This window comes from Artemia franciscana, chromosome 1, assembly GCF_032884065.1.
Source record: "Artemia franciscana chromosome 1, ASM3288406v1, whole genome shotgun sequence".
Lineage (NCBI taxonomy): Eukaryota > Metazoa > Arthropoda > Branchiopoda > Anostraca > Artemiidae > Artemia > Artemia franciscana.
In genome coordinates, this window is record NC_088863.1 from 4,560,725 (window position 1) to 4,588,210 (window position 27,486).

The window sequence follows — 27,486 nt, forward strand, 5'->3', positions numbered from 1 at the left end:
TATCGTGGTATCTTTGAAGATGGTAGGTTGGCCGTCGACTGACTTACCCTGTTTTCGACGTTCAAATACTTTATTTTTAGTATTCCACGTGTAATACGAAGGCACTTCAGTATACAGCAGTTTTTTTGCAAAAGAATCATTTTTGCAAAGTGAAAAGAAAGCGGTTAACTTTGTATCCGGTGGATTCAGGGCTCTTTGTTGCACGTTGGTTTCCGAGAAATAAACACGTTGACCATTCTGTAAATGTACCGCTAAGTGAACAACAGCTGGACTACGTTCATGTATCGGAAATGAAAGAATTCGCCAAACAGCTTCATTACTGCTTATGTATCTTCCAGCCTGATATTGTACGATTTCGTCGATATCTTTGATTTCGGGCTGCAAGCCAAAAACTGCCATGTCACTGCCTTTGTTGACGTATTTACATATGTATTTGATTGCCTTTACGGAGTTACAGTATTCAACGTTTATGTGTGCATTAAATGTTTTTGATAATAATGGGGAATATGGAACAACCCACTGGTTATCTACTTCGATGGTGGTACCGTTACGCTTCTTTATTATTGCTGTTTTACCGCCATCTTCAGTAGATCTTCTTCTATATTGTGGGTAACCATCATTGCCAGTAATTGTGTTGGATACTAAAAGTCGAGGATATTGCTTTGTGCACCTTTCTTTGGCCATGCATGGTGAATATTCATTCAGTGCACCGCAAGGTCCATGTATCATATTTTTTACAATAATATCATGTAACCCCTTATCGACATTTTCATCAGGTATTTCAGCGGAAATCACATCATCAATTTCGTTCGAAGTAATTTTTTTATGTAGCCAGATTAGTATATGTGCGTGTGGCAAACCTCGTTTTTGCCATTCCACTGAGTACATCCAGCATCGCACTGACCCAAACACTTCAAGTTTTACTATGTAGTTTATCAGTGATTTCAACTTTTGCCGGAAGACACGGGCCGTAATGTCATGTCTATGAACCGCCGATTGTCCTTGAAGTAAAAGCTGCAGTATCTCGTCCCAAGATTGATTACATGTAAATGTAATAAATAAATCTGGACGACCATAGAGACGAATATACACAATAGCATCTTGAGCATATTCATGCATATGACGGGGACTGCCAGCATATGACGAAGGTAAAATTGTTAATCTTCCAACGTTTGTGATATTACCGTCATTTATAACTGCATCTCGCAAATGAATGTATTGTTCAGAGCGGAGCTTGGTCTGATTCAGGCGGATATATAGCAAACGTTCTGATTCAATTTTAGCATACATATCAACGACGAATTGGTGAAACAATTCACGGCATTTTAAAATATAATTTTCTTCATCATGCCGAATCATTAGTCTATAGGAATAATAATGCATTGCACTGCATTTCTTATTCATTTCTTTGTTAGTGGCTGGATTCATCAATTTAATATTAAAGTGATAGCCGTCGGCTCCATCCCAAAAAATGATAGGATATTGTAGGGCATCGTAGCATCGATGAGTTTCAGCAATTTTTAACAACTGAGCGTTTCGCTTATGAAGAATAATATCTCGAGGTAAAAACTGATCACCGACCATAACGATTGCCACTTCGTCGATAGTTGGAGCATTGTATCTACGCACATGTTGGCCAGGAGGCGTTTTGTCAGCGGAAATAACAATTTTATGCGTAGGCATCAAATCGATGGCTGTTTTGAACATACGCACTAAATTATTATTTTCGTGGAAAAGATGTTGCAATTGGGAAACGATAGTCCTTTCAACGTTTGGAGAAATTTCGCAACGTGCATTCAATTCAGAATTTCTATCACTGATGAAGTACAATTGTAAAAATTTATGATTCTCGCCTGAGAATGGTAGAAGGGACCCTGCTCTATGATAAATTTGCCCTTTTACTTTGAAAGTAGACATAAATTGATCTGGATTTTCGATTTGGGCTCCAAACGACGTCATTTGGAAACATGAGTTATATTTTCTGATTTTTGACAAAAAACGCTTAGATTCTGACGTAGTTCCAGTAAGGAAGTCTTCAATGGCTCTGGTGGTGCAGCCAATAGAGGAAGTTTAACTTTTCCTGAGGCGCAACACATTCCCATTGTTTCACCATTGAATTTCAAGGCCTTGCAATAGGAACAAATTTTAGACATAGTCCCGATTTGAACACATCCACTTAAGCTATAATCATCGACTGGGCTGTACCTGAATGCCAGGCGATAACTTTCAGGTTGCTCTGATTCCTCGGCACGCTTTCTTTTGGCATTATCTTTTGAAGCCGCAAGCCTGTTTTCACGTTGCTCTTGTGATTCCTCGGCACGCTTTCTGTTCTTACCTTCTCTATCAGCCGCAAGCCTGTTTTCTCGCTGTTCTTGTGATTCCTCGGCACGCTTTCTTCTCTTACTTTCTCTATCAGCCGCAAGCCTGTTTTCTTGCTGTTCTTGAGATTCCTCGGCACGCTTTCTTTTCTTACTCTCTCTATCAGCCGCAAGTTTTTTGGCATAGACTATTTGAGTAGCTCTTTGAGCACTTTCAACATAATTATTCCAAGTAGACATCTTATAATTTTCACTAATTCGTGACGAGTTGAAGTCACGCGTTGAATAGCAGGAACCTGCTAACGACTTACGATTAACTGTTAACGAATTACGCGCGCGTAACGACTTTCGCGCGCGGGGGGGCTTGGGGGGGGGCGCGAAGTGCCCCACCAACTAGGTGTTGGGGTGGCGCAAAGTGCCACGTCATGTTTGTGTGTCGACTGACTTCATGTTTGTCGACTGATGAAATTACATACCGGGACACAAATGGCGACCGGGACACAGGGAATATAAATGACGACCGGGATCCTCAAAGAGAAATTACAGACTGGGACATCCGGACACAAATCACGACCGAGACACAGGGAATATAAATGACGACCGGGACACAGGGACACAACTACAATGGGGACGCCGGGGGCACAGGCGGGATATATAAATGACGACCGGGACACAGGGATTGTTCGAATAGAAATTACAGACCGGGACACAAATGACGACCAGGACACAGGGAATATAAATGACGACCGGAACACAGAGACACATCATTAGAGTAATGAGGTATAGATCTGAATACGGATTGTTTTTCCCATGGACAATTATATGTTGCATGTTCAAGAGTCAGTAAGCCTGACAATCTATTTATATACAACATATATATATATATATATATATATATATATATATATATATATATATATATATATATATATATATATATATATATATATATACATATATATATATATATATATATATATATATATATATATATATATATATATATATATATATATATATATATATATATATATATATATATATATATCACAGGTGGGACACAGGGACACAACTACAATGGCGCGTAACTAATATGGCGCGTAACGACTTACGCGCGCGGGGGGGCTTGTGGGGGCCAACTAGGTGTTGGGGTGGCGCGAAGCGCCACCCCAACAGCTAGTTTATATATATATGTATATATATATATATATATATATATATATATATATATATAGATAGATAGGTAGAAGATAGATGTCCCGGTGTCCCGGTAGTCATTTGTGTCCCGATGTCCCGGTCTGTAATTTCGTCAGTCGACAAACATGACGTCAGTCGACACACAAACATGACGTCACTCGACAGACACACAGATAACTTATTTTTATATATATAGATATTCACTATGGTGAATTGGCGAATCACCATTCACTCTGGTGAATGGAACTTTAAATTATAAACTATATTCACTATGGTGAATTGGTGAATCACCATTCACTATGGTGAATGGACAAATTATAAACTATATTCACTATAATGAATTGGTTAATCACCATTCTTTATGGTGAATAGACCTTTAAATTATAAAGTATATTCACTATGGTGAATTGGTGAATCACCATTCACTATGGTGAATGGACCTTTAAATTATAAACTATGTTCACTGTGGTGAATTGGTGAATCACCATTCACTATGGTGAATGAACCTTTAAATTATAAACTATGTTCACTATGGTGAATTGGTGAATTACCATTTATTATGGTGAATGGATCTTTAAATTGTAAACTATAATTGAAAATGCAAAGACGAGTTAATTAATAGTATTTCCAGCCAGATGAAATCATTACCCTCTTTAGTTTGATTGACATATGGAATCGTTTCCCCACTGGAAAAAGCTTGGAAGATTATCTTCCCCATAGTCATTCGGCATCAAGTAGGATTAGGGATATCCGTAATAAGGAATTAAACCTTGAAATAGAAAGATAGAACAAAAGTAAAAGGAGGAAGATTTTGAGGGCGGATATAGACAATTGTGATTAAAGAAAAGCTCAATTGGAGGAGAAAGAGAAAATATTGAAACCAAATAGTCATCGTTTGCTATAAAAGGAAGTAAAGACTTGTTTAATGCTGCCTTGTCTAACAAATATAAACAAAATATATAACAAAAGGTTGTATAACAAATATACAATACAGGTCATGATTATGACCTGTGTTGTATATTTCATTTTTCGGAAGTCCTTATTTTTCTGTCATTAATCACAATATTCCTTACCATCTTTTCAATTTCTTGATACTGAACAGTCAAAATATTCATGATTATGACCTGTAAATAAAGAGCGATTCAAGCCAATGGTAAACTTATAAGCTTAAGTAAACTCTACTAAAGAAACTTACTACTAAAGAACTTACTACTAAACTTACTTACTAAACTTACTACTAAACGTACTACTAAAGAAAATTAAAAAGCCATATAAAAATCTAAAATAAACAGAAATAAATTCTGCAATTATTCCAACTTAAACAAATCAAAATTATTATGAATGGCAAATGAACCCCAAAGGTAACAGAAATTAAAACGAATTATGGAGACCGACATAAAAATAGCAGTTACCCCTATGGATGTACGGATAAAACCCGAAATGAGTAGTATTTAAAATGAAAAGTCAAAACCTACTTAAAATAGGAATGTACCAGAAATAAGAGAAGGGCCATCTCCCATATAAGCCCCCTAAATAGCCAAGGCATCAAAATCGATCAATTATGTTCCCTCTGAAGTATCTTCGGCCATCCCTTCCATACAATGTTGGCGGGGAAATTTTACACCAAAGGTGCATTGCTCTTGGCTAAGGCACCACCAGAGTGGTGCCTCAGACAAAAGAATCGTTTCGTAACTTTAATGCCAATTTCTTTAATTTTGTGCTACAAAAGAAAACGAAAGAATAAAATGGCCCAGCTAGAGCCAAAATGTTATTGAGTGAAATTCTGACCCAAATGCTATCAAGGGAAATTTCGAGATGAACATTTGATTTAAAGCTGTTGGGAGCCTATTTGTACAGCCAGGGTCACAGCTAGCCAAAAAGTTTTTTTTGGGGGGGGGAAGCGAAGATTTTGACCGACAGGCTATTTGTTTTTACAAATTATTCGATACGTAAAATCACTGCACGAGTCAGTAAAACCGCTGCATATACCCACGGAAATTGAGATTCCAGTATATGTCATGTAACTATTTAAATGCTCTTTATTTAACTAAGTGGAAAATTGTGCCATCATCTGTAAAACCACGGCAAGAATGGGTAAAAATACTGCGTCTAGCTACCAAGTTCAAGATCTCTGTAGATAACATATCATTATTTTTGTGTCTTAATTAGTAGAACAAAGTGTTTTAGTGGAGTTTGACTCATTTTCTGCCGCAAAAAATTTGCCCAAAAAGAGTCAAAGTGTTACCGAGCGACAAACTGAGATTGGCTAAAATCTGTATAAAAGCTATTTTCACATCGTCTCTGGTCCAGGGCTCAGAAGACCTTCTACTGAACGGTGGCACATTTGTTTCGAGTCTCGTTTGCCGTCCACAATAGACAAGCAGCCATTTTTGACTGTTTATTCAGCAATATTAACAGTTACACGCATACAACGTTGGAAAGCTGCTCACATTTTAAACTTTCTATAAGAAGTCCTAACGTTAATTTAAACGCATACAACGTTGGAAAGCCGCTCACATTTTAAACTTTCTGCCTGAAGTCCTAATGTTAGTTACACGCATACAACGTTGGAAAGCTGCTCACATTTTAAACTTTCTGTGAGAAGTCCTAACGTCAGTTACACGCATGCAACGTTGGAAAGCTGCTCACATTTTAAACTTTTTATGAGAAGTCCTAACGTTAATTACACACATACAACGTTGGAAAGCTGCTCACATTTTAAAATTTCTGTGAGAAGTTCTTCAGTCATGCATCATAGGTGGTTTTGATGTCCTGCCTTCTGAAAATCAAATTCTAAGGGAAGGGGGACTTGGTCAACTATCCCGTCCCCCTGCAGAAATTGTCATTTTTATACATCATTTTTACATCATTTTTACACGTGCTATACATTTTTACGTCATTTTTATGATGTAAATAAATATCGTCATTTCGTCAATCAAAATAATCGTCATTTTTACGCGTGATATACATTTTTACGTCATTTTTATGACGTAAATAAATATCGTCATTTCGTCAATCAAAATAATCGTCATTTTTACGCGTGATATACATCATTTTTACGCGTGCCTTTCCACCTAAGATCAACCCAGCTGTGACACCTATGATAAGGTTTTGTTGCATCTATGATAAGGTTTTGTGCTTTTTAGGGTAAATAAACTTGTAACAAAATATAAGACTTATAAAAATACACAAGAAAATAAACAAAAATTTGAACATTCATTCTCATTTAAGATATCTTAGACCCCCCCCCCTCCCAAAAAAATAACTGATCTGTGGCTGCCTGGCCATTGTTCATTCGTTTTTTGATTGAATAAATCTAGAATTTATGTCCATTATGGGAGCTGAAGGGAATAGGGGACAACTCTCCTCTTATTGGTAAAACGATGTTTTAAAAGAAAACACTAGTTTTTATGTATCGGAACATTTGTAAAAAATTTTATTTTAAGCGACCAAAAAAAAAAAATCTAGGAAAAATATATTTTATCTAGCTGGTTGTGTACTGAAGAACAAACTTAAATATTTAGTATAAACAGCAGGTGGTATTGGGTGAGTGTAACGACCTTTATTTTTGTGTTGCCTTGAACAAGTTATTGAAAACAGCTGAAATTAAACATGTAAGTAAAGTGCCTTGAACAAGTTATTGTTAAGTACATGTAAGTAAAGTACAAAACATACGATTAAAGCAAAACAAACAGATATGATCACATAGCGTATATAAGGAGATTACAGACCATTCTTTGCATTAAAGTTTTCTTTATTAATGTTTCAAGAATGCTCTTGTGCAAAAAAACAAATCTGCACCTTACAACTTACAACGGTTTCCATTTGACATTGTTTCGGACATTACTGCATTGGACGTTGGACGGTTTTTGCACCGGTTTTCATTTCATTGGACATTTCATTTTCATTGGAAATATTTTCAAAGGTAGTCGGTAAATAAAACTTAATGTTACCAATTAGCCATACTTGTCACATTAACAATGCACTAGTCTTACTTTGGAGTAAAGAGTGGAGAGGGAAGCTCTCTGAGTAGCAGACCCCATCGTATATGGGAAGTAAAGAAACATTCCTCTCCCCTTCGAAGAACAAAACCTCATAAAAGTAAAAGATGATTTTATATCCGGAAACACTCCTCTGATAAAACAATGACTTTAAATCCTTTACTCTATCTGAAAAAATCACCCCTTCCTGCTCCTCCTCCCCCCAAAATATCGTCAACACGGTCGCGAGTGTGTACTTCCTTTTACTAGGTTGAACTTCACAGTGCTGGTTCTTGGTGTTTGGTACTGAACTTGTGCTCCTCTAAAGTTGTTGCAGCTATGACACCCACTTTTTAGAATAATTTCAGGAAAAAATTACTACCTAAAATTCTATAAGTTTAAAATTGCGGCATATTGCAGCCTAATAATTATCAACCATAATTATCTTTTAGGATAGAACACCAACCCATATTGAAGTGCCTGAGAAGTTCTCTGATAATGAGGGTCTTCCAAGAGAATTAAACGGCGTCACAAACTCCAGGTATGCTTTCAAATAATGCGCAAAATAATGTCCTACTAATCCAAAGTCCACAAAAGAATTTAGTAGAGCAAAAACAAAAATAAAACACAGAAAAGAAAGGAAATACTTAATTTACTACTGGACAAAAGCGTTTTCTATTCAGCGTCGCTTTTACCACAGACAGCTTTCGTTTAACTTTTTGAGAAGGGAATTCGCTGTCGCTTAGAAATCTATCTTCTATATGAATAAAAACGAATGTATGTCAGTCCATGCGTCGGTGTGTCCTGTATGTGTTACGGCACTTTTTATCTGAACACCAGGAAATTTATTGGAGCTTTTGAGTACACTCTTACAAAAGTTTTAGGCCTAAAACTTATCCCCCATTCGTCTAGGCCCTCTTGTGTTTTTGAATTTTTTCGTGCTGACTGAAATTAGAGGCTCCTCAATACAAGTACTTAGAATAGATGACATTGAAATGGTAAAGCAGAAGACAATATTCCTAACCTAATTTTCAAATACTTTTACATTTAAAAATACACCCGTTACTAACAAGAAGGAGGAAATTTCCCGTGGGAATAAATTCTCATGGGGGATTTTCCGCAAGGGGAAATTTTTTAAGGAAGAAGAGTTTTCAAGAGGGATAGTTTACATCAGAACTGAATTTTTAGAGGGGCGAATTGTCCGCGGAGTGAATTTTATGGTGGAGTTGTTCAAGTGTTTTTAAATTTAAAAATACGATCGTTATTATAAAATGAGGGGGGGGGCTTCCATGAGAGCTGAATAATTTCCTGTTGGAGAATTTTCTGCGGAGAAGAAGCTTTCGGCAGGATGGAGTTTTCTGCCATGAAATTTTCTGTGGGGAATTTTTAAGGGGGAGGGGCATTTTTCTTCAATTTCTTTCTTTCAGGTAAGCTTGTAAACAATAAAACCTTTACGGATCTCAAATAGCCCTTCTTCGTTATTTTCCCAGATCCATATCACTCTTTCTTCATGTCTTCACCTTTTTCCTATTAAAAAAGGCTTTGGTGGATGCTGTAGCTCACTTAATAAGGCTAGTGGTAGAAAAGATTACACGTTATTCCAAGAAAGTATATGCCGGTGATATTTATTTTTCTTCCTCTTTGTTCACCTCTCTCTTTAGCTTTTCAAAGGACTTCCATCGAATTATTTTATATTTTCCTTGAAGAGGGTTAAAAATTGCCGAAACACTTACCATAGTTAGCAGTCCTGGTCTTTGCGGACGTATTAAACTTTGCAATTCCATAGATGATGCACTCAAATTTGGAAAACTTTTGGAAACTTTTGGTTTGGCTTTGACAGAACATTTTTTTTTATCATCCCGACCATTTTTTAAAAATTTAAAAAAGCTATATCCATCTTTAATGATAAGCACTTTATGCAATGGGCTAAGGAAGGCAAAGAAATAAAAAAAACAAAAAACAACATATTATTGCAGGTTTGGAACTATAGGGACACTAGAAATTTAAATATTGATTTGTTTATGACTATTATGATTCTATTTAGGACATATTTATGGTTATTCGTTTTGTCCTTATTAGTTTTTCTCTGCGTTAAAAAGGGGTATAACCCTTGGGAACATCAGCAGCGCGTCAAAACAGTTTTTTGATCAGAAAAATTGAGTTAAACTACTAGAATTTTTAGTAAGTTTACTTAAGAATGTTTGATAAGTTTTCAATATGTTTTTAACATTAGAAATGTTAAAATTACACCTGTATGAAATTTTTAAACAGAAATCTTAAAACTCAGATAAAGAAAACAAGCTTCTAATTCTAAATGAAAAATAGCAAAAGTTGCTTAATATAACAAAAAATTAAGCTATTGTCCTTGTGGCGGCTTTCGAATTAAATTACTTTTCTTATTCCGATGGGGGAAAAGAGCACGCTTTTAATTTAAATCCTAGCTTGCTCTCAGCTGATGTAGACTTTTATCCAATGTCTTTCGTATTTTCTTAAGTAGCCTGAAAACTAGAGTTTTAATATGTTTTTATGCCAGATGCATCAGCAGGCAATGGAGTCTTGTGGCTATAATAGTAAAAAGATTAAATACTTTGAGGCGTGACTTTCGAAAGAATGCTGATATTGAGTTTTCCTTCCGTTACTGGTAGAGCAAAGAAAATGATTTTGGTCACCAATGTCTGCAACTGGTCCTATTTCAAGTCAATCAGAGCACCACCATGATGCTAAACGCCGTGTTGCAGTCATATATTGCACCATGATGCACCATGATATATTGCACCATGATATATTGCACCATGATGCTAAACGTGTTACAGTCATATACTGATTAAATAAAAAAAGACAATTTTTTTCAACTGAAAGTAAGGAGCAACATTAAAACTTAAAACGGAAAGAAACTATTACGTATATGAGAGGGGTAGCTCCTCCTCAACACCTTGCTCTTTACGCTATAGTTTTTTAGTGCTTTAAACAAAGTTTCTTATTGTTCAAATTAGACGAACATAGTGTTTCAGGAGTCGTTCTCAAAGAATTGAGACAGAATTCAAACATTATAGTAAGAAGGTGTTGAGGAGGAGCAACCCCCTCAGATACAAAATAATCTCTGTTCGTTTTAAGTTTGAATATTGCTCCTTACTTTCAGTTGAAAATGATTGTTTTTTTTTAATAATGCCAGGAAATCTCTCTAAACTTTCACGGGGAAAATCTCTCATCCACACAGTTTTATTTTCTAGACAATTGAATCCTGATGAAAATTCACCCCGGACAATTACCTTTAATATCTCCACACGTAAAGTTGAGTCGACGAAGAAAATGCAAGACATAAGAAAAGTTTCGTATTGGAATTCTGGCATATTCCCACCAGTGTAAAATCTCCACTGAAAATTCACTCCCTGGAAAGTTTCCTCCCCAGGACAGACTCTTAAGAAGGACAGTTGAACTTTGAATTTCCAATCAATTGAGCCCTTTCCCAAGTTTATAAGACTATGGACTATGTCCGTAATCTATAGCCCTTTCCTTAGCGGCTGAAGGGGGTTGTCAAGCATAAAAGCCTTTTTTTCAACCTTTGGACTTTTTTGAACAAAATAGCTATCGTTTCAATTTTGATCGGATGCATTTGAGGAAAAAAAGGGCGTTCGGAAGGGCTGTTTGCTCTCTGATTACTTTTGACTTTTAAAAAAGGAACTATAACTTTCTATTTCAAATTGAATGAGCTTCTTCCAAAGTTTAAACGACTAGCCCTTCCATGTGAAATGCCCTTGGTACAAAAAAAAAAAAATAAATGATAATGCGTTGAAGCCTTATGGTTCTTCACTACAGGCAACGTTATAGAATTACCTGCGATATATATTAAATAAAAAACAAAGTTTTTCAGCTGAAAGTAAGGAGCATCATTAAAACTCAAAACAAACAGAAATTATTCCACATATGATGGGGTTGCCCTTTCTCCTCAATATCTTGCGCTTCACGCTAAATTCTGTAGTATTTTTTAAAAAAAAGCTTACTAATTATACGGCCGCTGTGTTTCCGGAGTCGTTCTTAAAAAATTGATACAAAGAGTCAAACTTTAGTCCAAATAGCTAGGTATCAAGGGTGGGGCAACCCCTCATATGTGGAATAATTAATATTCGTTTTGAGTTTTAATGTTGCTCCTTACTTTCAGTTGAAAAAAACTTGTTTTTTATTATTTAATTTCTTACTGTTTCTCAAATAACACCGGTAAATCTGCATGCCCATCCATCAAAAATTTTCTCCCCTTACGGAAGAGTCCTCCGTAGAAAGTTTCTCTCACTTAACCCACCATTTAAAATTCTGTCCGGACAATTCTGTCTTTTCTAAAAATCTGCCCTCCTAAAATTTCTTGCAGACGATTCCGCCTGAAAAATTGTACTTGGTATACTTTAATTTGAAAAAGACTTTTATTTCTAATCGTTATTCCAATCACTCCGGAAATCCCATCTTCTGTGGAAATTTTTCCCATGGAAAATCCTCCCCCACTGGAAAATTTCCCAGGCAATTGCAAACCCTCTGAAAATTTCTCCCTGATAATCCCTCCGGAACGCCTCAACATGCAAAATTGAGTCAGCGAAAACAAAGTAAGACAAATAAAAAAAAATGTCGTATGGGAATTCTGTCAAATCCTCCTAGTATACAATTTTTCCAAAAAGTTTACCCCTGGAAGCTTCCCTAGCATAAAATCTTCCCCCTCTAAAAATTGTCCCTACTTCCCAATCACAAAATAATACTGTATGTAAACAATGGGCAGTTTTCATAGCTTAAAGACCTTTACCCAGGAGCTGTGGGGGGTAATGTTGCACCCAAAGGTATTGTTATTGGATCTTTCAACTATGCTGAAGAGAATGGCAACCTCAAAATATCAACCGGACGACTTTGGGGAAAAAGGACGTGGGGGTCTAGGTGCCCTCCAATCTTTTTCGTAACTTAAAAGGGGCACTAGGATTTTTAATTCCCTTTCGAACGTGCCTTTTCCAGATTTTCTTGGATGATTGGTTGAATATGATCACCGTTGGGGAAAAAAAAATAACACGCAGCCTTGTTCTTTCCTCTTGCAAAAAAAATGCAAAATTCCACATTTTTGCTGATGGGAACTTGAAACCTCTAAATAAAGATCCTCTGTTACGCTGAATTTGATGGTGTGATTTTCATTAAGATTCTTTGACTTTTTGAGGTTTCCCCCTTTTTTGAGAATCAGACAATTTTTCTTAGGCTCGTAGCTTTTGATTGGTAACACTAATTGTGATGATATTATAAATTTGAAATCAACATAAAAAAAACACTTTTTTATGTATCTATTGACATCATGTGTTTTTAGAATTCTGACTACTGAGCCGAGGCGCTCCTTACTTACAGCTCATTGCTATGAGCTGATTGAATTTTTTTTTTACCGTATATCTCGTGTTTAATTTTTTTCCAAGTTATTAAGTTTTCTCTTCGCTTTTTTGAGTGTTTTGTTTCTGTTCAATGTGGTCTAAGAGTGACCATTAGTAACAATTATAATTGAAACTTCTGGATATTAGAATTTTTCATTGTCATTTTTCACCTTTGGAAAGATTATTTCAATTTTTATATTTGGTTAAAAACATATACTTGAAATTTAATTGTCTTGGTTTCAAAACGCTATTAATGGCATAATCAAAATATTAAAGTGGGACGATTTTTCGCTGTCTACTATGTTCTGTAAGTCCTCATTTATGAAACATTAGTTTTCTCTAATTATCGAATGTGGGAAAAATGATCGAGCTTTATGTTTATGAGCATCGATTCAGACCAAAAATTGGATTTTTTGATTTCTTTATTGTCTCTTTAATGTTTTTATTAGGTAGCTGATTTTATTAATTTGAATAAAAGCAAAAGTAAATTACTCCATTTGAAAAGAGTGCTGAAGTAAAGATTGAAGGCTTAAATTAATTATTAAATTGGTCTAAATTAGATTAATTACGAAATTAGAAAAGTTAGTATTCTTAATCGATGTGCTAAGATGAAATTATTCAATTAGCTATTACATTTATTATTATACTAAATTGCTAGATAGAAAATTAACTTGCATAAAAGTCATGAATTTCTGAGGAATACCTATGCTATAGATGCGTTCGCTAGAAAAAAGTTTAAAGCTTTAAAAGGATATAAGTATGTTTGCGAAGGGTTTGAGTCAGGTGTTGGCTTCTTTTAAAGGAAAGTATGTAGCGTAATCAAGGGAGTGTGTTTTGAAAATGACGAGAGTGTTTGCAGTTTATACTCTGAACCACTTGTTATGGTGAGCGTACAAGTACCATCAAGAAAAAGTACTTTTACATAAGCTACAGAAGTTGCTTTGTGCAGAAAAATTTGATCCCGCAGTTTTAATTATGCAGTATGTGGAGTAAATGTTGCAAAAGAAGCATTAAAAAAAAGAATGATTAATTGAGGGCGATGATAAGTACATGGAATATAAAAGAATTAAAATCTCAGTTTAGGAAATAATACACAAAATTAAGAGAAAAAATGGGTTTAATTTAAATAAAGAAAAAACAAAAAAGGGAAAAAACATTATTTATAAAAATTAAAACCCTAATATATCGGATATTGGAGCCTTTCTCAACGAAAGAAAGAAAACTTTAAAGAAGATAAAATATTTAAAGAAAAATAAAACTATCTAAAAAAGGACAAAGGACGGGAGAAAGAAAGAGAAAAATATCTAAAAACAAAACAGATAAGTATAAATCATATTCTAACTCACATTTTGTTTTTGTTTAAGCTGTTTTTTTCTTTCTTTCTCCGGTGTGTTTTTTTTGTCGTTTTTCGTACAGCTTTATTTATAAAAAAAAACGGTTTTTTTTTTATTTTTTAACGTTTTAACTTTCCGATGAGAAAGACTCCCGTGGAGCCGAACTATTCGTGGATGTGGAGCCGAAATATTCAGATTTTTTAAAACTAATGTTTCGTTGTTGTATTTTTTAATTTTGTTTTTTGTTCCACTGCTTCATTTCAATTAAGCCCGTTTTTCTCTCTTAATTTTTCGTAAATGAAAAAGAAATAGTCCAAGAAATTATTTAGGAGAGAATCCGGATTTATCCGAAGAGATAGTGGTAGATCAATCCAAGTTGACCAGGTTTGTGTGAAGGACTAACAGCTAGTGGAATTACATATTGTGCACAAGAAATGGTCCAAGAAATTATTTAGGAGGGAATCCGGATTTATCCGAACAGATAGTGGTAAATCAATCCAAGTTAACCAGGTTTGTGTGAAGGAATAACAGCTAACGGAAGTACAGATTGTGTATAAGAAATGGTCCAAGAAATTATTTAGGAGAGAATCCGAATTTATCCGAACAGATAGTGGTAAATCAATCCAAGTTGACCAGGTTTGTGTGAACGAATAACAGCTAACGGAAGTACAGATTGTGCATAAGAAATGGTCCAAGAAATTATTTAGGAGAGAATCCGGATTTATCCGAACAGATTGTGGTAAATAAATCCAAGTTGACCAGGTTTGTGTAAAGAAATAACAACTAACGGATGCACAGACTGTGTAAAAGAATTGGTCCAAGAAATTATTTAGGAGAGAATCCAGATTTATCCGAACAGATAGTGGTAGATTAATCCAAGCTGACCAGGATTGTGTGAAGGAATAACAGCCAGCAGAAACACAGATTGTGTATAAGACATGGTCCAAGAAATTATTTAGGATAGAATCCGGATTTATCCGAACAGATAGTGGTAAATCAATCCAAGTTAACCAGGTTTGTGTGAAGGAACAACAGCTAACGGAAGTACAGATTGTGTATAAGAAATGGTCCAAGAAATTATTTAGGAGAGAATCCGAATTTATCCGAACAGATAGTGGTAAATCAATCCAAGTTGACCAGGTTTGTGTGAACGAATAACAGCTAACGGAAGTACAGATTGTGCATACGAAATGGTCCAAGAAATTATTTAGGAGAGAATCCGGATTTATCCGAACAGATTGTGGTAAATCAATCCAAGTTGACCAGGTTTGTGTGAAGAAATAACAGCTAACGGATGTACAGACTGTGTAAAAGAAATGGTCCAAGAAATTATTTAGGAGAGAATCCAGATTTATCCGAACAGATAGTGGTAGATTAATCCAAGTTGACCAGGATTGTGTGAAGGAATAACAGCCAGCAGAAACACAGATTGTGTATAAGACATGGTCCAAGAAATTATTTAGGAGAGAATCCGGATTTATCCGAACACTGCTCTATTCATATTTAAATTCTCAAAAGTTCAGAAAAAATTAAGTGGGTAAAGAGTAACGGGAAGTTGAACCATTCAGCATTAAAGGGTTCTCGAAAGAGCAGCTCTGAGCCAGTATTCGAGCTTGGATGCAAGATTTTAATGATCTGCTATGCAATTAAAGTAAGTTTAAAGAAAAAGTAAAAGATTTTCTCAAAAATTGGGAAAGGAAGGAAGGAAAGAACTTCAGGCACATAAAAGGCACTTTAAAAAGCCGTAATTTTACAGCTACAGGAAATAAATCGTTTGAAAATTGAAAATAGAGAGAAAGGAAGGAAGGAACGATTATCATGCACATAAAAGGCTCTTTAAACAGTCTTAGATTACGGCTATAGGAAATAACTCGTTTAAAATTGTAAAAATAGTAAGTGGAATAAAAATGACATGTCACTGGGAGCTGATGAAATTACATTATTTTTCCCAGGAGTGGTCATATCGTTAATATTATCTATGACGTGTGAAAAATTACAAAAATGATAAATGACTTTGAACAGCTAAAGGAAAGGCATGGAGCAAGAAACACTAAAAATGACATTGAATTGTACACGAAAATGTTACACAACTAAATTTGAGGATAGAAGACAAAGCTAAATTACATGAAATGAAGGAACATACTAGTTTAGCTTGTGTGATTCTGTAAAGACTAAACAGGAAAGAGGAATTCTAATATCTATAACGCGTCAAAAAAACAAAAGCCCTTCCTAAAGCCCCTGCTGATTCTAGGTGGGAGTCAAAGGTCAAGCTAAGCCTGTATACCTCCATGGTGGTGATGGTAGTTACAGGCAATGAGGCTCGATCTTCCGTCCTTGGGCAGCAGAGGAAATCTGGCAGCACACCTCAAAGCGGTGGAAGGGTGTAAACACCACTGAGCTCCACGCCGAGCAATTTGGTGGCCAACGCGCTCCGGGTGACCCGCAAGACTGGGGACCTTGCGGTCAACTCTATTCCCAAGGAACATTGATGGATCTGAGACCTAGAAGAAAAGTTGTAACAACTACGCCATCCCCGGCAAGCGACGCGGCCCCCGTATTGGCTCAGGTGTCGAGAAGTAAACTAGCCAACCATACTACGGCGTTCCCGGCAGGCGACGCGACTTTGAATATGGCGGCGAAGTCGAAAAATCCTTTCAACGCCATAAATCTAGGAAAACCTACTACAGTCATTAAACAGGCAAAATCCAGAATAAATGTTGGATGCTGGAATGTAAGATCCGCTAAACAAGAAGCCACACAAGCTTTTCTTGTCCATGAGATGGAGAAGTACAACATAGACATACTTTGCATATCCGAGACCAGAATCTCCGGTTCTGGCTCTATAGTTATAACGGCTCCTGAAACACTACATCAGTTCCACTTTTTCTATTCCGGAGTAGAAGATAATTCAGGACTCCACGGAGTTGGTTTCATCATGAACCAAAGAACCAGAAACGCTCTCCTAGAATGGGAGCCAGTCTCCTGTAGACTTGCTAGAATCAGACTAAAAGGAAACCCTGCAAATGTGTCGATAATTTCTACCTATGCCCCCACCCGTGACGCTACTGAAACGACCAAGGATGATTTCTACGGTGAACTGCAGCAGTTGTCTTCTTCTATAGCCGCACGTGATTATTTGATTGTTTCCGGAGACTTCAACGCAAGAGTTGGTCCATCTGACCAGACCACAAGACAAATACTGGGAAAATTTGGACAGGGTCACAGATGCGAGAATGGGCAGAGGCTGGTAAACTATGCCTTGATGAACCACCTTGTTATCACCAATACCATATTTCAACACAAACCTAGCCACCTCTTAACTTGGCATTCAAATGACGGTGTCACTAAGGCCCAAATTGACTTCATTCTCGTACGCCAGCGCTGGAGAAGCTCCGTGCAGGACTCTCGCTCTTACAACGGCGCGGACACAGGCTCACAGTCTGGATCTGACCACAGGCTCGTCGCAGCAAAAATTTTGCTACGTCTTGCAATTCGAAGAAAAAACAAGTCCAAGGTCGGCTTCGATATCGGTAAACTTCAAGACAAAGAAGTGCGGCAGGCCCTCAACTTGGAACTGACTAACCGGTTTGACGCCCTCAGCTCTGATGAAAACCTGACCCCCGATAAGAGATGGGAGACCTTTAAAACCGTGATGACAGAGACTGCCGATGAGATCCTAGGCCGAGCAAAAATCAAACGACAACACTGGATAACCGCTAGAACCCTGTCAATAGTCGGTGTGCGAAGACAAAAGATGGGAGGCCTTAAAGAAGAAACAAAGGAGTTACGCAGACAGGTAAAACGCTCTGTTCGGATGGACCGCCACCAAATGTGGGAAGATGCTGCCGAGTCATTAGAGAAAGCAGCACGCTTACGTGACACCCGCAAGCTTTACCAGATCCTGAAGGAATCCGTTGGTAAGAAAACTGCTGTCTCAGAAATAATCAAAAACAGATCAGGAAAAATCATTAGTTGTCACAAGGAACGTTCAACAAGATGGAAGGATCACTTTCAGCTCCTCCTGAACCCATCCTCTTCATCTGCTCATGATGCCTTCCCACCTTCTGTCTCTAAAGAGCCTTACGATATCGAGCTGGATACACCTACCAGAGCCGAAATACTAAACGCGATCAAAACCCTAAAAAACCACAAGGCCCCTGGTGAAGACGGCCTCCCCCCGGAACTCTACAAACAATGCCCTGAGGTCACTGCTGAACAGCTCCATGGCATTCTCGAAGAAGTGTGGAGGACCAACACTTTTCAAAAAGATTGGAAGACATCAGTCATCCTCCCTTTCTATAAGAAAGGAGAAAAAACTGAATGCAAAAATTACCGCGGAATAAGTATCATAGACATTGCCGTCAAAATATTCGGGATCATACTCTTGAACCGCTTCAAAGGGGCAAGGGAGGAAAGAACTCGAGGAAATCAATCCGGCTTTCGACCAGGTAGAGGTGGGACTGATAATATCTTCGCCTTTCGCCTCATTATCCAGCAGTTTGAAAGGTACAACCTACCCCTGATCTTGATGTTCCTGGACTTCATTGCCGCCTTCGACTCTGTCACTCGCCAGAAACTTTGGAAGATCCTAGAGAATGACGGAATGCCGCTGAAGTTTGTTGAACTGATGAAGGCATACTATGACGCTTCAGTGAGCCGAGTTAGAATCTATGGCGAAGAAACCGAAGAATTTCTGGTTGAGTTCGGAGTAAAACAAGGATGTGTCCTCTCTCCGACTCTGTTCAATTATTGCATCGATTGGGTGCTTGAAAATGCTCTATCGTCTTATCCAGGAGCGCAGGTTGGACAGAGTCTCTCACTGACTGACCTCGATTATGAGGATGATGTTGGCCTCCAGTCAGACCCTGTAGAAGCCCAAAACATGCTTGACAGAGTTGTGGCCTGGGCAGACCTGATCGGCTTGAAAGTCAGCACAGAGAAAACGAAATTCATGGCTATTAACCACGACACAGGACCATTCCCACTAACTGTCAGCCAAGTTCAGCTGGAAAATGTCAACCGTTTCACATACCTAGGCTCCCAGCTTTGTTCTGACGGATCTTCCGACGCTGATATCCAACAGAGAATACAGAAAGCGCAGACAGTCTTTACCTCCCTTCGGAAACCCTTATGGAATAGCCGTGAAATCAGTGTCCAAACGAAAGTTCGAATTTACATGGCACTAGTCCGCACCGTTCTCCTTTACGGGTGCGAAACATGGTCGGCAAAACTACAACAAGAGAATACACTTAAGGTGTTTGAGCATACTTGTCTACGAAGAATTCTCAGAGTACAGCTATGTGACCGTATCTCCAACATGAATATATGTCGAATGTGCAATATTCAGAGAGATGTTGTGCTCACTATTAAAGAACGCCGTTTGAAATGGTTGGGCCATGTATTACGGAAACCGCCAGATTACCTGCCTCGCCAAATACTTCTAGTTGAGCCTATTAGCTACTGGAAGAAACGCCAAGGAGGACAGAGGAAGAACTGGTGGAACCTGGCCAAGTCAGACCTTGAACCAATCGGGGGTTTCAGAAAATTCGGTCACAGATGGTCAACACAGTGGCTCGCCTTTGCAGAGCAGCTGGCACAAGATCGATCAACATGGTCCAAGAAGGTCTCTAAGATCATCGATGCCGGGCGAGGTGGAAGTGCCTGATTCCCGCCACAAGTACAAGTACAAGTAAGTCAAAAGAACAAAGATGACAAATGACTGAACTGCTAAAGAAAAAGGCATGGAACAAGAAACATCATCTCATTGAATTGCAAACGAAAATATTGCACGACGAAATTTACAGTTAGAAGACAAAGTTAAATTATATGAAATAAAGCAATGTGTTAGTTTAGCATGTGTGAGTCTGTGAAGGTTAAACGGGAAAGAGAAATATATTTTAATATCTATGACACCTCAAACAAAAAGGACAAATGACTTCAAACAGCTTAAAAAAAGTCAAGGGGCAAGAAACGGCAAAAATCACGTTGAATTGGAAGTGAAATTGGGACTCAAAACTAAAGAATAACACGGTAATTATGCTATCGCGCAATTTAGATAATAATTTAAGAAATTACAATGGAATAAGGAATGTTTTATTTTAGCATCTGTATGGAAAAACAGGAAGGAAGAATTTAATTCAAGTCAGAATTTGTTAGCTAAATGTAAATTACTGATTTGTCATCCTATGACTTGAAATAAAGGGTTAAAACGATGATCATGCTAATGTATAGCTTAAATATGTCAGAGGACAAAGGCATTGGAAAATTCCTAGTTGTCAATGAATCTTGCAGCAACACAATGAAAACGAAAATATAAAGACTGGAGATATGCTGGGAAAGAAGTATTTTGGTATCTACGATGTCATGCAAAATTATACATGATTTGGAATCAATTCGAACTGCTAAGCCAAAAGGCATGGAAAAATATATAAAGTAATGATGCACTAAAATGAAGCGCAGTAAGATCTGTTGCTAGAAGCCATGCGACAGCAAGAATCACAGCGAGTCCAAAATGAAAATGATTGACAACGAAATCTGCTGTTAGAGTGTATGAAATAGGGGTGATCACATCGAATCGAAAATCAAATATGTGGTTAGAAGAAAAGTGGCATTGACAATCCAGTCTTAGAGTGTCGATTACTATTAGCACGAGTCTCACCTTACTTACAGTTCATTACCATAAACTGAAAATTTACCTTCACTAAAGCCTAAATGTAATGGGCTTTAGACGTACACGGTTAGGGAAGGGCGAAGTGGATTGTAGACAATCTCCTGCTTGCAGTAATTTCTTGTTCGTTTTAAGTTCGACTTGAATATTCGATTTAATTTTTACTCCTTGTCCTTGTTTTACAATCCTTCCCTGTACTATGGGGTTCTGCCATGAGACTTTGTGACCTTTTTGGATAAAATAGCTTTTTAAGATTTCTGTCAGTGTTTAGGGGGTATTTAATGGGACAGAAGGGGGCTGGTTGCCCTTCCTTCCTTTTTCAACATCCCATTCAACTTACCTATAAAGTTAAACTTATTACCCTTAGCCGTTTCATAGATATTGTTGGTGGGGGCGCTTCGCGCCCCCCCCCCGTCCCCCCCGCGCGCGTAAGTCGTTACGCGCCATTGTAGTTGTGTCCCTGTGTCCCACCTGTGAATATATATATATATATATATATATATATATATATATATATATATATATATATATATATATGTTTTTAACTACGTAAAACTTGCGAATATACAACATTCTTCGCTGTCCCATTGTCGGTGCATATAAATAGATTGTCAGGTTTACCGACTCTTGAACATGCAACATATAATTGTCACTGGGAAAACAATCCGTATTCAGATCTATACCTCATGATTCTAATGATTGCCCTTGAGTTTTGTTGATGGTGATTGCTAATCGACCATTCCCTGTGTCGCCGTCGTCATTTATATATCCCCCTGTGCCCCCCGGCGTCCCCGTTGTAGTTGTGTCCCGGTCGTCATTTATATTCCCTGTGTCTCGGTCGTCATTTGTGTCCCGGTGTCCCAGTCTGTAATTTCTCTTTGAGTGTCCCGGTCGTCATTTATATTCCTTGTGTCCCGGTGTCCCGGTCTGTATATACATTCGTTTTTGAATTGGTCTTTTTTTTTAGTTTTTAGTTTTTTACCTTTTTTAGTTTTTTTAGTTATACCTCATGATTCTAATGATTGCCCTTGAGCTTTGTTGATGGTGATTGCTAATCGAACATTCCCTGTGTCCCCGTCGTCATTTATATATCCCCCTGTGCCCCTCAGCGTCCCCGTTGTAGTTGTGTCCCTGTGTCCCGGTCGTCATTTATATTCCCTGTGTCCCGGTCGTCATTTGTGTCCCGGTCTGTATATACATTCGTTTTTGAATTGGTATATGATGAAATAAATTTTTGTGTTTTCCCCCTTTTATTCTTTTTAGTTTTTTTTTGGTTTTTACTTTTTTTAGTTTTTTTCTTTTTTTTCCTTTTTTCCTTTTTTTTGTAGTTTTTACCTTTTTAGTTTTTTTTATTTTAATTTTTTTAGTTTTGTTTTTCTCCTTTATTTTTCAGTTTTTTCCTTTTTTTATTTATTTTTTCTTTTTTAGTTTTTTTAGTTTTTTAGCTTTTTTAGTTTTTTATTAGTTTTTAGTTTTTTTTACTTATATCCTGGTCTTCATTTATATTCCCTGTGTCCCGGTCGTCATTTGTGCCCCGGTGCTTTGTTGATGGTGATTGCTAATCGAACATTCCTTGTGTCCCGGTCGCTTTCTCTTTGAGTGTCCCGGTCGTCATTTATATTCCCTATGTCCCGGTGTTCCGGTCGTCATTTGTGTCCCGATGTCCCGGTCTGTAATTTCGTCAGTCGACAAACATGACGTCACTCGACACACACACACACACACACACACACACACACACACACACACACACACACACACACACACACACACACACACACACACACACACACACACACACACACACACACACACACACACACACACGCACACACACAGACAACTTATTTTTATATATATAGATAGGCAAGTTACATAACCTACAACACCTGCCTAGGAGCTTTAGGGGGCTATGGCATCCCCGGAGGCATGTTTGTTTGACTTTTTGACTATTTCAAACTAGATGGCTATTCCAACATTTCGGTCAGATTTCTTTTGGGGGCTGCTAAAAAGGGAGTGCGAGGGTACTGGCCACCCTCCAACCACTTTTCAACACTGCTCTAACATGCCCTAAAAGTTAAATTTAACACCATAAGCCGTTTTTGAGATATGTATATTCGCCTTTTTGATAAACTGGATTCACAGAGAAATTTTTGGTTTACTTTAACATACCTCTCAAAATTCCCAAAACTTTCACTTTAGCACCCTTAGGTTTTTCCAACACTCCAAGAATTAAATATTTCTCCTTTTCCTAATGATAAATCCTACATGTTAAAAGGGGCAAATTGCATAATTTACAATCATTGCCCTGCGGACTGTAGGGGGTAATGCATCCCCGGAGATATAGTCCCTAAGCCTTTTGGCTATTTAGAAAAAATCTCATTTTTAAATTTTGATCAGCGGTGAGGGAGGAGTGATCCATAAAAAACAAGGGAGGTATTTTATCTTCGCTCACTCTTCAACACCCCCTCAGGCATCCCTCTCAAAAGTTGTGAGGGATTACATCAACCCCTTAGGCAAAGCTATTTGACCTTTAGACAATTTTAAACAAGATGGCTATTTTAAAACTCGTATTGAATGTTTTTCAAGGCAGGGCAGGCAAAGGACGCATGGGAGGGGGCTGGTAGCCTTCTAACGACTTTTCAACTTCCCCCTCCACATGCCTTGAAAGCTTTAATTTAATATGCTTAGTTGTTCTTAACATACTGCAGAACAATATTTTTGATAAACTTGATGCATACAGTTTCTTTTGATTGAGTTTGAGTTTGACATGCCTCTCAACATTTTCATAAGTTTCACCTTAATATCAATAACCTTTTCGGATACATCCAGAATCAAGCATTTCCCCTTTTTGTAATGAAAAATCATGTATGTAAATAATGGGCCATTTGTATTATTTACAATCCTTGCCCCGTGGCGGTGGGGTGCTTGGCACCTTTGGAGGCATAGCTGCTATGACAATTTCAAAATTTTGAGCAGTTTTGAGGGTAGCAGAGGGGGTATCTAAGAAGAATAAGCAGAGGGACTGGTTGTTCTTCGATCCTTCTTCAGTATCCCTTCAATATACCCTGAAAGTTTAAATTTAATACCCTCAGCCGTTGCTCAGGTATTGCTGATATACCCTTTCGACAACCAGCAAGCACTTAGTGTGTTTTTCATTATTTTCTGCCTCCCTCTCAACATTTCTTTAAAATTTAAACTTAATATCTTAAGCCTTTTGTGACTCAGGATCAAACATGCCCTCTTTTGCCAATAAAAAAGCTTATGTTTTAACATTGGAAAACTTGCATAACTTCAGCCATTACCCCAGGGACTGGAGAGGGGTAATGTCAAACCTTGGGATTTTTAACCTTTGGGCTAAATTGCCCAAAATAGCTATCTAAAAACTTTCGATTTCCAATCGAACGAGGTCCCTCTGTTTATATGACCAGTGCCTCTGGGATTGCTTTTGATGTGCGTCTAAAATAGCAATGCATTGAAGCCTAATGGTCGTGTATTTAGTGTTTCCGTTCTAGGGATTCCCCACCTATTTTCATTTAGGGATTTAAGGATTTTTAGGGAATTTTACAAGTCTTCTGGGCTTGTAAGGAATTTCTATGGTTTAGGCCACAGAAAACCCTTTTCCAATCCAAAAAGGAAAATGTGACGGAAGTAGTTTTCCGTCCCATTTTTCTAGAAATCTAATAGTCTGAACACGCCACAAAGGGAGTTAAGGATCTTATAAATCAAGAGAAGAGGGTTTTGAAATCATTTTAATATTACTAATCATTTGAAGAAAACCTATGTAAGTTCAGATTAGGGACCCCTGCAGTCAAGTTGCAGATGTACTACAATTGAAGAAGGACTATGTGAAGTCAACGAATGCGTTCCAGCTTAATTGAATGACCCTAGTGTTACCTTCCAAGAAAATTATTAGAGCCGCACAATCTTTTTACATAGAAGCTGTGCAATAGATCCAAACTCGACTTCGTTTCGATGATGACATTTACAAATATAAAGAAAGGGTTGACCCGTGTCAGATCAGTGACTACGGCTTGGTTCACTCCAACCCTTTGTTCAAAAATATGGAAAAGTATCATGGGATGGAAACAAAATCGAAGAGAAGTGTAGGAAGCAAAGTCTCATCAATGTTGAAAATAAGGATACGGTTACCTACTGGCGTTAGGTTTTTTGAAAGAAAACTTCCAGAATCGAGATATACGCAAATCTAAAATCGGCAGTTACATTTGTGCTTTTTCTTCCGTAAAACGTTTTTCAAACATAGTTGCCGAAAGGTTTTCTAGTGCAGTAAAAGACGGACAGACGGAACAAAAACGAAAACGTTACGTGGAATTCTGAAAACAAAATATAGTATGAAGTAGGCCCAAGAAAGTTCCTTATACATTCGGGGGAACGAGTGGGGGACATTGGGGGACTGCTACACATGAAAACAGTCAAGGTATCCACCTAACATCAGAAGAAAACGGATGAAGGTGCTAAATCCGATTCTGACTAAAAATACATTTTTTTTTATTATTTTATCAATGTAACCGGATATTGAGGCAACTAATGGGTTGTTCACATTGGTATGATAAGCAGTGGGGCCTTATAGCCCAAATTACCAAAAATAACCATTTAAAATAAATATTTGTTTTGAGAACCATATCACTGAAGAACTGACACAACCAATTTAGCACTCTGATTGGTCATGAATGACAGAAAACAGAATTGAAATCAATTTCACTCACTCGTCTTCCTACATAGACTAAGCCTTTTTACACCTCACTACAGTAATATGAACAACGCCAACACTATACTTGTCGATACTTAGGACACTATACTTATTACATGCATGTATACACATACATAGTTGAGAATAAGGTTACCGTACCTTAGTGTATAGTTTGGGTGATAAAACACAACGAAAATATAGCCTGAAATACATAAAGACACACGTGTAAACAAATAAACAGAGTAAAAACTAAATAAAAATGTATTTTGTCTAATTTTGGTGTATGTCATTTATGTAATTTTGGGGGCCAAACAAAGGGTATAAAACAAGTAGAAAGAAGTCCCTCTTTCAACGACTCTTAATACCCGGTGGCAAATTTCAAAATACCAAGGCAAAGAGTATGGGTTACTGATAAGAGTAAAACTGGCACCTGTGTCACAAAAAAACCTCAACGCCATCTAGAGTTTGGTTACACATTTTTTCAGTGTAATAATAAAAACAACTAATTAATTCTGTATGATTGATAAAATTAGGGCAGTAATAATTGTCTGATCTCAGTTTCTGAAACCAAAATAACTACAAAGCATGAAAAAATGTCATATATCGCCAGATGCTAGATGGCTTTGATAGTTTATTTATTCTATCGACTCTATCGCTAGTTTCCTTTCAAATAAGTTACCCATACTCTTTGTACCAAACAGTGTGAAAATGATATTTGTTTGTTTTAATCGATTATGGGAAATATATGCAGCCATGTACATAAAAAAGCTTGGAAAATACGGAAAATTATAGTTTTGATGAAAATACATACAGTTACAGTTATCCTGTTTTCATTAGTAACAGGTATCAAAATTACACCAAATTTGGTATCCCCTCTCTTTAGCCTTCTAAAAGCCACAGCACAAATTGTTCTTTGATAAAAAAAATATTTTATTCTCTTTTGCTAAAAAAAAAAAAAAAAAAAAAAAAAAAAAAAAAAAAAAAAAAAAAAAAAAAAAAAAAAAAAAATCGTCAAACATTTCAACATTATTAAATTCGAAATAGCTAGGGCCTCTAGGAATTAATATCCTTATATATTGAACAATCAGTCTACTTCTGATGGTTTCTTTCAGCAATCTCGGTGAATTTCTTTCTTTTTTCTTTTTTTTGTTATTGCTTTGACAAATAAAAACAACAGTAGGCCCTACTTGAAATTAAATAAAAAAAACAAGTTTTTTCAACTGAATGTAAGGAGCAACATTAAAACCATAAAACGAGCAGAAATTATTCCGTATACGAAGGGGTTGCCGCCCTTCACAACATTTTGCTCCTTGCGCTACAATTTTTAGCACTAAAAAAAAAAAAATCATATTCGAATTAAAAGGCCCTTGTGTTTCAGAAGCCGTTCTTAAAAAATTAGGACAAACAGTCTAACTTTGGCGTAAAGAGCAAAGTATTGAGGAGAGGGGCTCAATATAACTTTTAAAATAATAGAACAATTAATATCTTTTAATTTCCGTTCAAATTTACCCTTTCTTGATTTTCTAGGACCATTATTTCTATACGATAACTCCTGGAAAAAAAACAAACACACAAAAAATGCGATGTATAAGAGCTTGAAACTTCTACAGCAGGGTTCTCTGATATGCTAAATTTTATGGTATAATTTTCACTAAGATTCCCTTAAAGGGTGTTTCCCGCTTTTTTTTATCAGGCAAATTTTCCGAGGCTCGTAACTTTTGTGTGGTAATACTAAACTTTATGTATCTTATATATTCAGAATCAGCATAATAAGTTGATTCTTTTGTTATGTCTATTGATACCCAAACTCCATTTTTTTGAGTCGTAGTTACTACTGAGCCGAGACGCTCCTTACTTGCATTTCGTTATCACGAACTGTTTGATAAAAACTA

General features: G+C 37.0%; 1 protein-coding gene across 4 annotated transcripts in view; it reads left to right on the plus strand.

The window, feature by feature from the left end:
- The window catches only part of LOC136024704 (neuronal acetylcholine receptor subunit alpha-10-like), a 644,557-nt gene that overhangs the window by 600,495 nt on the left and 16,576 nt on the right, over nt 1-27,486 (plus strand). For all 4 annotated transcript variants that reach the window (XM_065700127.1, XM_065700144.1, XM_065700123.1 and 1 more), the window contains exon 9: nt 7,948-8,036. In XM_065700127.1, the coding sequence (XP_065556199.1) occupies nt 7,948-8,036 (89 nt within the window). The remainder of the gene's footprint in view (nt 1-7,947; nt 8,037-27,486) is intronic.